This window comes from Nannobrachium achirus, assembly GCF_963921795.1.
Source record: "Nannobrachium achirus genome assembly, chromosome: 23".
Taxonomy (NCBI): Eukaryota; Metazoa; Chordata; class Actinopteri; order Myctophiformes; family Myctophidae; genus Nannobrachium; species Nannobrachium achirus.
The window spans coordinates 12,886,567-12,901,139 of NC_137830.1; the positions used below are offsets into that span (position 1 = coordinate 12,886,567).

General features: G+C 43.8%; 1 protein-coding gene across 1 annotated transcript in view; it reads left to right on the forward strand.

Moving 5' to 3' along the window:
* Nucleotides 1-4,708: 4,708 nt before the first annotated feature.
* large1 (LARGE xylosyl- and glucuronyltransferase 1) overlaps nt 4,709-14,573 on the forward strand; it is a 71,474-nt gene continuing 61,609 nt past the window's right edge. Inside the window, exons 1-2 of the mRNA XM_080754131.1 lie at nt 4,709-4,797; nt 6,837-7,008. Coding sequence (XP_080610257.1) covers nt 4,750-4,797; nt 6,837-7,008 — 220 coding nt within the window. The 5' untranslated portion in view covers nt 4,709-4,749. The remainder of the gene's footprint in view (nt 4,798-6,836; nt 7,009-14,573) is intronic.

Sequence of the window (14,573 nt, forward strand, 5' to 3'; positions counted from 1 at the left end):
ACCTGAACAACCTTAAGCACCCCGCAAACCCTCAGGAACCAGGACCCAATGCCAAAGATCATTAACTCTGGTCATATGTGAAGGACATACCGTAGTAGACACATGCCTCCAAATGTTTGCTCCTGGGGTTCGAAAAGCTTTCTCTTTGCTCTGCTGCTACTACAGACTGAATGCTTGTGTGTGTGTGTGTGTTTGCTCTGCTGCTACTACAGACTGAATGCTTGCTTGTGTGTGTGTGTGTGTGTGTGTGTGTGTGTGTGTGTGTGTGTGTGTGTGTGTGTGTGTGTGTGTGTGTGTGTGTGTGTGTGTGTGTGTGTGTGTGTGTGTGTGTGTGTGTGTGTGTGTGTGTGTGTGTGTGTGTGTGTGTGTGTGTGTGTGTGTGTGTGTGCGTGCGCTCATTTTCAAGGAGAATGTGTGTCCTTTAATCAACACATACTTATTGTCACCGTGAAGCCAAGGTTCAATGTTCTTTGCCTCTTTTTCATTGCGGCAGCATAGAAACCTTTTTATTAATTGATTTCATTTTCAAACATCTACTATATTGCATATTTTTTTAATTTATATAATCTCTTTTGAGAAACAGAGCCAAACTGGATTTTACTCTGCATCAATTAAGAACCTTGGACCTTGGTTTGACTCTCCCCACTGTTAGTATCTCCCCACCTACAGTACAATATAGAACTAAATCTGATATAACAACAAAAACTACCCTTCCTGTCACAAAGTCCCTGTCTCAAATAGGGGCACGCAGCCAAAATTGTATAAATTTGGGGGTCCTTGACACGAATATGTTTGATCACCACTGCCCTAGAGTTAAATGGTTTTCAAAGTGGGTGTGTGAGAGTGTGCAAATGGAATCAAACAGACCCCTAGGCCTACAGGTCCATTTGCACGCTGTTATCGTGGTCTACGGCCCAGTTCATGCCAAAGATAATAACTTTTATTGTTCCTGCAAGGAAAATTCAGTCGCCAGAGAGAGTACGGCAGTTAAAAACAGATTAAAGGGCAAAAGGTTAAACAAAAAAGAAGAAAAAAACAGGACTAGGACTAGTACTAGTGCTAGTATTATAGTTTGAGCACCACCGTGCTAGCCTGACACCTGAATTTTCATTTCGTTTCACTCCCAGAACTTTTTTTTATGTCCGTGGCGATTCAGGGGTTACAGCCAAGTGCTAGAAGAAAAGGATGCGGTTTGGTTGATGTGTTGATGAAAAGGCTACACATTCTCTTTGAGTAACTGTAAAGATCTCGATCTTCAAACACTGCTGGTCTTGTAGGCACAGTGGGGTTAAGCAGTCTCTTTGTTGTGGACTGAATCTGAGGAGAACTGTGTTTACGAAGACTCTAGCGCTAGCCATTCTTCTCTGTGGCCACGCGGATGAGAGCGCAATGATTCCCCGAATCGATTCCCCCGAATCTTTAGAAATGTCTTAACCCATTTAGAACGGGTACACATTTTGTGTATCATTATTTTATGATTTAACTATTGAAAAATAGCAGATATACAAGCTCACAGCGCGGCACCGAGTGCCGCGCTGCGAGCTTGTAGATCTGCTATTTTTGAAAAATCGTTTGAAATTTGAATTTTGACCTGATTCTATAAGTGTCTTTGGAATCCTTCTAAGGTTTTTTGAAAACCCTATGTTTCTATGTCAGCAATCTGGCTGGCCATCGTCAAAGAAAAGGTCCTTTTCAACTAAATGGAGGTCAGTTAGTCTGTTCTTGAGAGACTACTATGTCAGTGGTGCTCAAACCTTTTCATGTCAAGGACCCCCAAAATTATATTTATTTGGCCACGGACCCCCATTTTCAAAATATTTAGTTCCGGGGACCCCTCAGAAGCAGAATTTGAGTTACAAACGTTCGCTTTGAAAATGCATATAGTCAAAGATTTGCACACATTTTCACGACTTTTTCAAAAATAGCAGATCTACAAGCTTGTATATCTGCTATTTTTCACTGGTTAAAGCATTCAATAATCATAGGCCTAAATGGGTTAATCCATAGCGTCGGGACGGGATTTTATTAGCAGATTATGAGCGATTAGATGATGAGATTGTCATGGGCACAGCTCTGGTGAATCAGGCTGTAACTCGTAATGCGGTTTCCTGGTTGCTGGAAACCTTGTATGTCTGCGTGTGTCGTGTTGACAGGCTGGGGTACAGCACACATGTACAGTGTGTGTGCTGATGAGTCATATGCCACTGCTTGGCCTTGCCAAGTCTGCCTGCCTGAACACCCAGCCTGGACTGTGTACTGTATTACAAGTATTACCTGCTGTAATGGTCAGAGAGTTTGTATGAAAGCAAGTTAGTTCGAGATTCTATTTTATTTATTTATGTTTGTACAAAATACCGGTTAAAACATGTATAATAGGTGGTCTAGGACATCAGGCCGCGACCCCCACAATAATCATATTTTAACTGGGGACCCCCCCCCCCCCCCCTACCCTGTGGAGTTGAGGCATTAGATTGTGTATACCATGGTTCTACTTCTTTTGTGAAAATAGCAGATCTAGATGCTCACATTGCCTCGCAACGCGAGCATGTAGATCCGCTATTTCCACAATTTCTGCCTCTAATGTTTGACAATTTGGCCAACATTTAATGTGTCATTTTAGAGGTATTAAAATGTCCTTAAATTGTCACTTTAGAAATGTGCAGATACCCTCTATACACTTAAACGTTATGTTGGTTTGTTTACTGTTGAGTGAGAAGTTAATAATCTGGGGACCCCAAAAAATAATTTGGAGACCCCCCTGGGGGTCCCGACCCACAGGTTGAGAACCACTGGTCTAGGACACTAGGTTGGGATCTGTATCGGACTCAGAAATCTGTACTCTCCTCTAACGTCTCCATCAGGTCAGGTAGGTTATTGTGGCCTCCAGGTGGCGCTATAATTGGCCAATGTGAAAAGGGTGCTATGTCATCTTGGGCCTTTCACCGCAATCGGACGCTGCATTTATGATTTGAGGCATTTTTGTTCCATAAATATGTTTACTGTAGCAAAGGTTGACCAGCTGGTGGCGCTATAACAGGCCAATGTGAAAAGGTTGGCATTTGTTCCTTGACCTAGTGGGAATATGCGTGCAAGCTGCGTTCATTATTTGAGGCATTTTGATCAAAACGTACCAATCCTGCCAACTTTTGAAGCCAATTTTAGCCATTGAGGATGGAATATGGAAAATTGGACAGATCCATGTTGATCAAAACACTGTAGAGATACTGTCTACCGATTTGCGTGATTATTAGACAGAATCTTTAGGAGTACTGTCAAAAAGGTGTTTAGCTAAAATCTGCCTCATGATGGCGCTATGAGGCAGAGGTTCTGAATTGGCATCTAGGGAGTGTGTGTGTGGACAGTTTGGCAGCAACCATGCAGGCCAACGTTGCAAACATATTTTCAGTGTCTTAACTCATTGAATGCCATTTCAAGATGGCCCCCAAGTACCAGACTGCCACTATCCTAGATTTCTAGTGCACGGATCAATTTTTAGTGCACGGATCGTGCACGCCCATGCACCATATATGCATCATATGTGTAGTACTTTTTAACAGCTTTCAAACAAAAAAATCCGCTTGGAAATCCGTTCAGGCATTCATGAGTTACAAGCCTTCAAAGTCAGACAAAACAGCCATTTTTGACATTTTGAAAGATGTGTTTGTTTGTTATGGGGCTACACATGCAATTTCACAATTGCGATCATGCCTAATACATTTGAGGCATTTTTAGAAATTTTTTTATAAAAAGAAATTTTGAAAAAAAAAAAAACATTTTTTTTTTTTTTTTTTTCCAAAATGGCTTCCAACTCGGCAAACTCGGGCTCTGGCAGCCTGGGACTACTGTAATAACTCGGGAAACTCGGGCCTTGGCAGTCAATGAGTTAATAATATGTATATATATATATTATTTTTTTTGTTCTGAAATTATTTTTCTTTTCTTTTTTTCCGGATCCAGGGGGTCCCCAGCTAAATTAGTTAATCTAGCATCAAAATCGGTTTGAGGCTTGGGATCTTTACAGTTAATGTGTAGCCTTTTAATCAACACATCAACCAAACCGCAGCCATTTCTTCTAGCACAGTGGTAGCCTTGGCTCCAGCCCCTGAATCGCTAGCCATGCCCAAAAAAGACATATGTTCTGGGAGTGAAAGTAAGCCTTGCCGAGCCATGAGGCCCACAGGGCACGAGCCATTCTCCTGCTTCCGTAGCGTGAGGCAGCTTGATGTACAAGTACACCCCCTGGACATGACGCTAGTATATCGCAGGGACCAACCCTTGATAATGAGTCAAGCAGGGACGCACTGAGTCTTTGGTATGACCCGGCCAGGGTCATACCAAACGCCTCGCAGCTTGTAGATCGGCTATTTTTGGCAAATAGGTTTGGTGTAGAGGTAAAAAAGAGCAGACCAAGTAGAGTGAAAGGTCAAGTTAACTAAAAACACAAATCCAACATAGACTGATGACTGCTGTCAAACAAGTCTATGAATCTTATCTATGAAATCGATGAAAATCTGCAACACCCATTTATACAATATGTAGAGGGTCCCTGCTTCATCTCTCGCTCAGCTAAGGGGTCCTTGGCCTGAAAACGCTGAAGACCCCTGCATTAATGTCCTTGACGTGAAGAGGTTTGAGAGCCAGGTCTCTGATGTGTTTGGTGTGCTTCCCTGCAGACGGAACCCCCTCCACTTCCACTTCATCACAGACTCCATCGCCCAGCAGATCCTGGCCTCCCTGTTCCACACATGGATGGTGCCTGCAGTCCGCGTTGACTTCTACGATGCAGACGAACTCAAGGTGAGGAACACCGCCGCCGGGTCTCCGTTCAGGCATGGGCGATATACACTATATCAGGGGTGCCCACACTTTTTTGACGTGAGATATACTTTTAAAATGACTAGCTCAACATGATCTACCCATCCAAAATGTGTTGGCCTGAGGGGAGCTTTGGAATAGCAGCACTGGCGTTACATTTTAGACAAACACACTTACTGTAAGGGGGAAATAAATGGGAAATAATGAGGGAAATGTCTTCATCCCATTCTGTATGGAAGTGGTAGGTTTTGGGGTTCTTTGTAATGCTACTGACTCTTGAACAAAGCATTGCATTGGAGGTTTGCCTACTTTAGAAGCCATGAAGGGAGCTGACAGGCCCTTCTTGATGTCATATTGACATATTCTTTTTTATATTTTAATCATATGTTTTTAGAGCCTCTTCATGTGGTCTACCTGCACACCCTTGGTGATCTACTGGTAGATCACCATCTACCTTTTGGGCACCCCTGCACTATATGGATTGTATTGTGGAAGCCAGAAACTGATGCTACTTTAGTCAGTGTTAGAGCAGCAGAACTATAGACCAGTACTGAATGTAATTTACTATCCTTGAACTGTTCGTGAACCGCCCAGTGTTCCCTTTGAATTATTATACGAATTATAAACAGTCATGGCATATAATTACAGAACTGGAATTATTGACATAATTATGGGATGGTAGATTTATTCAGAATTATAAACCCACATATACCATGGAAACGCTCGACTTCTGTGGGAGCCGATTTTGTCTGAAAAATGGTACTGCAGTGATGAGGTTTTTTTTTCCTTCTTTTTCTAATGCTCGGGCCAGTGGAAGTGTTGGTGGACAGAGCTGTATTCACTCGCCGTCGGTAATAACCTCTTAGCTCCGAGTTCATGTTCTAATTGGTTGTGTTTTTCGTAAATTAACTCTTTATAACTGCCAGGGTTAAAACATCACTATAGCTGCCCTTTCCAGCAAAGTGTTTTCACATACCTTTGAAAAATCATAGTATATTATGCCTCGCCCACAATCGGGTGATGTTAAAAGACGCAAGCGGGTCTCCTAGTGCCGGGGGAAAACGATTAGCCGGGCGCGATAATCCAGTGCAGAGATATAGCCAGTTGACTGTGGCTTGCAAAAAGTCAGCACAAAGCAGAGAATGTATTTATTTTATGTTTTATTTGATTTTTTGGAAACTAAAGTAAACCACCGTAGTTTCGTTTAGCTCAGGTGTTCTCAAACCTTTTTAGGCCATGACCCCCAAAATAAACATATTTGAACTGGGGACCCCCACCCTGACAAGCACTTGGAATTGTAGGTATTATATTTAATGTGACTCGGTTCCACAGTTAAATATTGTGAAAATAGCCGATCTACATGTAGATCGGCTATTTGACTTCTGTCTGCACTCTTCTTCGCTGCTGCTGGGGTCATTCCGAGACCGCGGACAAGCGCCCTATGCTTCCATGCGCCCTATGCTTCCATGCCCAAATAAGGATTTGACGAGTGCTCGTCTTGGCGGTGTGAGCCTCACTGGCAGTCAAAGAGTTAACGCCCTACTTACCCATCCTATGGTGTCACACAAAAGCATCAAAAGTAACAGATCTGCAAGCTCAACACAGTGCTTTTTTTTTCTTTTTTTTCTTTTTTTTTAATCCTGAAAAGGAACAGTTTTGGACTTGCGAAAGCTTCCAACCGACAGCAAACGGTATGCAAATGGCCCCTAACTTCCAGTCTGTGTATGTATATCGTCACTGTCGGGCAGAAACCTTGTATCTCCAAGTTTCTAATTAATATGTTTTTTTTTCGTAAAGTAAAACCCTGTTTCACCATACAAGACTCTCGCACAAGTCTAGTGAAAATAGCAGATATACAAGCACACAACGCCTCGCGCCGTGAGGCGTTGTTTGCTTGTAGATCGGCTATTTCTACTAGTTTCAATTTAGAAAATGACGAATACAAAACGAATGGTCTTGGACATACAAGGATTTCCACCCGACAGCAACGATATGTAATATTTGGTCCCTGTGGTTTTCAGTCGGAGGTGTCGTGGATCCCCAACAAGCATTACTCCGGCATCTACGGTCTGATGAAGCTGGTCCTCACCAAGACCCTGCCCTCCGACCTGCAGCGGGTCATCGTGTTGGACACGGACATCACCTTCGCCACCGACATCGCCGAGCTCTGGGCCGTCTTCCACAAGTTCAAAGGTCAGGCCCACTTTCCCCTTCTGTGGCTTTGTCTTGTGTTTTTTTGTTTTTCCTTGTCTTGAGATTTTTTATTGGAAAGGACGTTTTTATTGGAAAGGACATTGGGGAAAGACAGAGAGAGACGGGGGCTAGAACTAGGAACAATATGACCTGAGTGGGATTTGTACACGCACACACACACACACACACACACACACACACACACACACACACACACACACACACACACACACACACACACACGTCACAGCGGTAGATAGCGGTGCAGGCTGTCTCGCTGACCCAGGGCAGGCCTGTATGACTGTATCGTCAGCAGTGACAAAGGCTAGCGGCCACAGAAAATGGTGGCTCAGATAGGGGCATGTCCAGCATGTGCCCCCTCACCTGTGCCATTGCCTCTTTTTTTCCCTTTCTGTTCTCGCTCCCCAGGTTGCCTTTTGTGGCATCACACGCACACACACACGCCCGCGCACACACACACACACACACACACACACACACACACACACACACACACACACACTCTCTCACACTCTGAATCATCACCACCACCGTGACTCATAGCAGCGCTGTCGGGCAGAAACTTTTTTTTTTTTTGCACAAATAGCAGACCTACAAGGAATGCATCACGATATGACACATTTTGAGCAATTTTTGTTATTTTTGAGCGGTGCTAAAAAGTAAACTGAAGGATGGCTACATCGGGCCTAGATATGGCCTACATCCTGGCACAAACAGATCAAAGTTTGTTGTCCGGTCAAAAACCGGGGGGGGGAGGTCCGGGCTCACATATTGTTGTACGCCAGGGTCCCATTGGCCAAGCTTTGCAGGACGTGCTGTGATTGGCTATGGTGACATGGCTACTAGCTTTGTCCATGCAAATGCAGCCATTGACAATAAAGTTTGATAAGTTAAATATGAAGTCGGTTATCATTCAGTAATGTTCTATAGGGAGGGATATTTAAAATGCAGTGGCGTCAGTTCAGCAACAGCTTTTTCGCGCGCGTGCAAGACACCAGTCCTGTTGCCATACCCAGTGGTGCTTTGGGATTTTCTTTTCCGGGCGGACGGTCATTTATTGACATCACGTGCACGCGCGTGCACGCGCCTCTAGAGGCTATTTAGATAGAAAGGATTTCAGCAAATCTAATGGTGGGAAAACACTAGTTTTCTAGTCTTAACACTTATGTTGCAATGATTTTTTCTCTTCAATGTCTCGCGTTGCCATGGTTACCATAGACTTCCATGTAATTGTGCAAGTGTGTAAAAAGTGCACGCCCATGCCTAGATGATGCACCACGTGTGTAGATGCTGTTCACAGCTTTCAAACAAAAAAATCCGCTTGGAAATCCGTTCAGGCATTCATGATTTATCAGCCATTATGTTTTCTACAGATGTAAACAAACATGGCTGCCATGTTTGAAAGAATGGGTTGGTATGGGGGTTAAACATGCAATTTCGCGATCGCGATCATGTCTAATACATTTCTGGAGGTCCAAAAAAAAAATTGAAAAAAAAATTTTTGAATTTTTTTTTTTTTTTTTTTTTTCAAAAACGGCCCAAACTCGGGAAACTCGGGGTTGGCACAGCACTAGTACCAATACAAACTCGGGAAACTCGGGGTTGGCACCATATGTGTTAATTACATTTGCATTGTTACTTAAGATTTTATGTTCTACTTTCTTTTAATTAATTTAGAAGTAGGCTAGCTAGAGAAACAAAGTTTGCCTTGAACGAATAAATACCACAGTAATGGAGCCATGTATGAGGACACACACACATCGACACATGCACATGCAGTCACAGCTGGAAACCTAGGTGTTGAAGTAGGCTATATATCCATATGAATAGAGGGGGCTTGAGGACACTCACACATTCACCACTAGAAACCTGTTATGCAAAGTAGTAGCCACTGATTAAAGTATTGCTGGTAGTTATCGCGGATTCGCGGGGTGGGGGGTTGTCGCGGCTCTCGCGTGGGGTATGCACGCGTTTACACGGTCGTGCACCGTTCGGTGCGTCCGTGTGGGAATTTTTTCGACCACACGGCGTCCGTCGCGTCCGGCCTCCAAAGCGCTACTCGCCATACCTTAGCAACAGGCATGAGGAATTTAAGTACATTTATTTTTTTCCTCCTGTAGCCAAGGTATGGCAGCTGCCATACCTTGGCTACGGGATATACCCAGGATATTGCCATACCCAATTGATGCCTCTGTTAAAATTGAGTCAGAGCAATGTTTTCCTTCCTACTCTTGTGGCCAGCTGTTGAGACCATGACCTGCCTGCTGCTTTTCCTCACCTTGCGCCAAGGTATTCAAATGCAATGCATTCTGGCGTAGGGCTGGCAAGAACAATGCATCTTTTGTTACATTTGATTGCTATTCTTGTTGTGAAACAATGGGGGAAGCAGCTATGTTTCAAGGTTTCAGACTGATGAAGGAATATGAAAGGATAAAAAAAAAACACCAGCATGCAAGTAGTAATAATAAAGTAGTAACAAAAGAAAAGAGTGCAGCAGGCCAGGTTGCCTAGCCAGGACCCGCACATTTGGTCATAGCCACTTGGAATGGGATCTGAAAGATCTAACTAGTAGATCTTGATCACATGACCCTAGCGATAATGTGTACCGATTAATTAGAGTTTTTGTGTGTGTGTGTGTGTGTGTGTGTGTGTGTGTGTGTGTGTGTGTGTGTGTGTGTGTGTGTGTGTGTGTGTGTGTGTGTGTGTGTGTGTGTGTGTGTGTGTGTGTGTGTGTGTGTGTGTGTGTGTGTGTGTGTGCGCGCGCGCGCGTCTACACTGTCAATTCATTATGAATGGATATGCACAGAATAGTTAAAGTGGAGATGATGAAGAGTGCTCACCACATATAACCAAACTGTCCTGACCCGAATAGCTTTAGGGTCGGTTGACGTTGATTTAATTGATTATTAAATCAATTGGTTTCATAAAGTATGAGGCAACAACATTGTCCCAGGTTGATGAGCCTGACTGTTTACATTACTGTTAATGTAATTTGACAACACAGAAAGTGAAAATGTCATTTTCTTGGTGTGGAATTCATACCAGTGTAACCAAGGTAAACCATGGTTCAACCCAGACAAAGACGCAGCCTTAAAGGAGTAGTTCACCCCCAAAATGTCTTTGTTTCTATTGATTACTAACGCCATGGAGACTTGAGTTCAATAATACTTTTGTTTTTTGTTGCATTCCTAAGACAATAATTTGATTACAATAAATGTACCCCCATTGATTCCGGATGGGGACCCAAATGCATCCGGGTCCCCTTCCGGAATCAATGGGAGTAAATTTACTAAAACATTTTTTTTTCTTCTTATGAATGCGACAAATACAAAAAATATTAGTGAACTCAAGTCTCCATGGCGTGAGTATTCAATAGAAAAAAAGTCATTTTGGGGGTGAACTAAACCTCAAACTAACTAGACCACCTTTTTTTATAACAATGATTGCTTGCTTTCAACATAGTTTACATTGTTTTCCATTTCAGGACAAGAATAAAGTCTAGTGGAATCACTCCAAAACGGTTCTAAATTAGGCGTGAAAACAAGAACAGAACCAATTCCACAACTGAAGAAAAGGGGTAGAAGTGGGGCCCCAACAGTTTAACAACTTAAGCCATATACTTTGTCATACGACGGATAGCGAAAACAGCATAGTCTGCCAACACGTTGTGAGCTATCTGCTATTTTGTTTCTCTTTCGCCTCCAATGACAAGCCTAAAATAGGGACTGTGGAGGTTGAAAGTGGCTAATTTCACCATTATTTCACATGCTACACAGTAGAGGAGAGAATGTTTAAGAATAATGTCTATTCAGATCAAAGGTTTCACTCTCTCCACTTTTATCTCCACACCTAGAGTAATAGACAGTTCTGGAATTCTATTCCAACACTGTAAATCTTCTCTTAAGCCTGGCACAAAATCTAATCTAATATGTATCCATTTGGGGAGGGAGGGGGGGGCGTTGGGGGCCTTGACATGAAAACGTTTGCGAGCCACTGAGCTGGATCAACCTCGAAGATGGCCGTGGGTGTTTTATACTGTGTGTGCGTGCGGGCGTGCGTGCGTGCGTGCGTGCGTGTGTGGGCTGCACTGGGAGAGTTCCAGCGACAATATTAGCTATATGTCCGTTCCCTTCTTGTCTCTACTTGGCAGGCCGCACCACCTTACTTTGCAGTTTTTAACAGACTCCACAGGATGAGTGGGTGGTTAGCAGAGAGAGGGAGGAAGAAACTGAGCGGTTGAAGGCTCTGAATGTTGCGCACTCCAAAAGGGGCTAGAATTTCACACTCTAATCAATACGGACCAGTGGTGGAAGAAGTACTTTTTCTCTCCTTTTTTTTTTACTTCAGTAAATGTAGCAATACCACAAGGCCGGCCCTCCATTTATAGCCAATTTTAATTTTAATAGGAGGATAATGAAAATGACAGCATCAGCATCGCATCATGGTGGATTGTGAGTTACTCCATATATGGAGATACCAACGTACTTAACTAGGCTCTCTCCAAATATGGAGATCTAGCCCACTTCATGAAATGCTGAAAAGTTAGAGTAACCCCAAAACCCCAAGTCCATTGAGTTCAATGGAGGAGTGGTACAAGCTTGACATCACATATAGCATCATGTATGGCGTGACATCACATATAGCCTTTAAATAGGCAACCACACTTGTAATTTCCCAGAATTGCACCTTTCTAGCAACAATCTCTTGGGAGAGAGTTTTGAGACTTCTCAGAGACAGATTGACAGATGCCCAACAGACGCGTTATTGGAAATCACACCGCAGTTCTGGGCAAACCCCGCCCATGGAAGCTTTTGATTGGCTGAACTGGCGCTAGGGAGCGCTCCTTTTTGTTCGCTTGGACCGCACGGAGGTGCGATCACTTAAACCTAACCCTAACTCTAACCCTAACCTTAACCTCAGTAAAACTATGCCTAACCCTAACCCTAACCTTAACCTCAGTAAAACTATGCCTAACCCTAACCCTAACCTTAACCTCAGTGCAACTAACGCTCTGAGTAACTAACCTGTCGACGGATGTGTAAACAAACGGCTCCGCCCAGAACTGCGGTGTGATTTCCAATAACGCCCAACATACCTACATAAACTCGGTTGCTTCACAGTCCATGTATGCAGCTCTGACGATGAACCACCACTCCTGGAAGGAGTCGGTTCCACTCTTGCCAGGTTCCGCATGGTCTCCTGTCCTGACTGTCCACATGCCTTCATGTCTCAGGTCTTCTTCCTTGAACACGTGAATAAGAGCCACAATTACCTCTGCTTGATATGAATAGTCTGTAGCTTTGTGTAACTACGGCTTGAATGACGAGCCGTTATTATGCAAGTCATGTATGATTAGTTCTAAATATAAGATTACGTAAGTGGTTTTTACTACCCTCGGATCAAAAGAGCATTTGGGGGTTCCGGCCTGGGTCACTGAGCCAGTAGGGGAGAGGGGCGGGATGGAGGCTGGCTGGGAGGTGGGGTAGGAGGTGGCGGAGAGGAGATTTATGAGTGGTGTGGTCCCACATGCACGCCACAGCCAGCCCATGGGGGGGGGGGGGGGTTTGGGTCAATCTTAATTAACAGTTGACTCCAGTGCACCCCCCCTGCCTACCACTCCCTTCGCTGTCCCGGCTGCCGGTGTCGTCTGGGCCCATTACTTTTAAAGGTGTGCGCAATGGCCCGCAAAAAAACACTCGCACTCAATACCTACCTGCTACTCTATAGGTTTAGCTTTCTGCAAATTAGCAACTGATATACAGTATACAATAATGGATCGCTGTTGGCACATTGACCTATCCCATCTTATCCTATCCTATCCTATTTCGGTTTATTGGTGCACACAGTTTGAGAGTTTACAGTTTACAGTTTAGGCATTTAGCAGACGCTTTTTATCCAAAACGACTTACAATAAGCAGGTAATACACATCACTATAATAAGCAAGATAGTATGTCAGTACATAAAAAAACAATATAACAAATGCATAGGAATATCAAACTAGAAAAACAATAACATAGGTAGACCACGTACCTAATCAGTAAAAATGCTATCTAGCTTCGTGTATGGTCATTGAGGGAAGGGGGAGTGTTACAGTAGTGCAATGGGTTTAGGAGTCTGAAGAGGTGAGTCTTCAGTCCACTGCGGAAGCTAGGGAGTGAGTCTGTAGTTCTAAGTGCGACAGAACTACCATAGTATACACCTATCAATGGTACATGTCCGTGTTCCATGGCAAACACAGTCAACTGTTCCCAACCTGAACACTCTGACAATACGCAAAGTGCACATTTTCACTTTATTTTGGCCACTCCGCCTTTTCAGCTCTAACACATTTTAGGTTTGTTAGGGTTCTGGCAGCTGCTGCTAAAATCACAGAAATTGGTGACGTTGCAACAACGCTGACAGTACCCCCCCTTCGGAAAACGAAAGACGGGTAACGTCTAGCAGTTAACTCGGTTGGCGTGAAAGGAGGTGCGCTGAATGATGTGCTGTCTGAATCGGTGTAATTCCCTCCAAGTCAAATATTGGAGTCTTCCCTCTGCGCTGCAGTCAGCAGTCGGTAGCTCCTGGCTCTTGTCTGCTCAGGTATGCTTCTGTAACCCCCTGCTGTGAGCTCCGCGCAAAGCTTCTGTCCCAGAGTCTCTCTCTCTCTCTCTCTATCTCTATCTCTATCTCTATCTCTATCTCACTCTCTCTCTCTCTCATTGTTTTCCATCTCATTATCTCTCTTTTTGTGTCTGTAGGACTCTGTTTCTCTCTCTCGTCCGTCCGTCCGTCCGTCCGTCCGTCCGTCCGTCCGCTCTCTTTATCTCTCACACTTTCAATGTTTTTTTCCTCTTGTGATCTCTCTCTCTCTCTCTCTCTCTCTCTCTCTGTAGCACTCTGTTTTTCTCTCTTTCTTTGTCCTGTCGCATTGTGCCGGTTCATTCTGTCCAGGGGCGTCACAAGGGGGGGGAAAAGTGGGACTGAGTTACTAGGGCCCAAGGTGGAGGGGCCTGGAATTATGTTATACTGTAGCTATTGAACCGAGTGCCGTGGTGCAAGTTTGCAGATCTGCTATTTTTTTTTTAAAACGTTGTAAAAATGTGTGCAACTCTTTGAATATATGTATTTTTAAGCGAACATTTGAAACTAAAATGTTTCTTCTGGGGGGTCCCTGGAACTGAATATTTTGAGATGGGGGTCCGTGGCCAAATACATATCATTTTGGGGGTCCTTCGCATGAACAAGTTTGAGCACCACCGACATAGAAACAGAATCATTTGAAATATTCAAATTCTTGCACACATTCTTACACAGATTTTCACGATTTTTCAAAAATAGCATGCAGATCTACAAGCTCGCAGCGCTTGTATATCTGCTATTTTTCAATAGTTAAAGTACCCAGGGCCCAGAATTTGGTGCGACACCCCTGATTCTGTCTCTCTGTGCTCCCTCTCCTTCGCCGTTCTTTCTCTGCATTCTCACTTTTCCCAACCCTCTTTGTCTTGCTGAGTCTCCCTGTTTGTTGTTGTTTTCATCTTTTGTCCTCATATCCTCTCCCTCT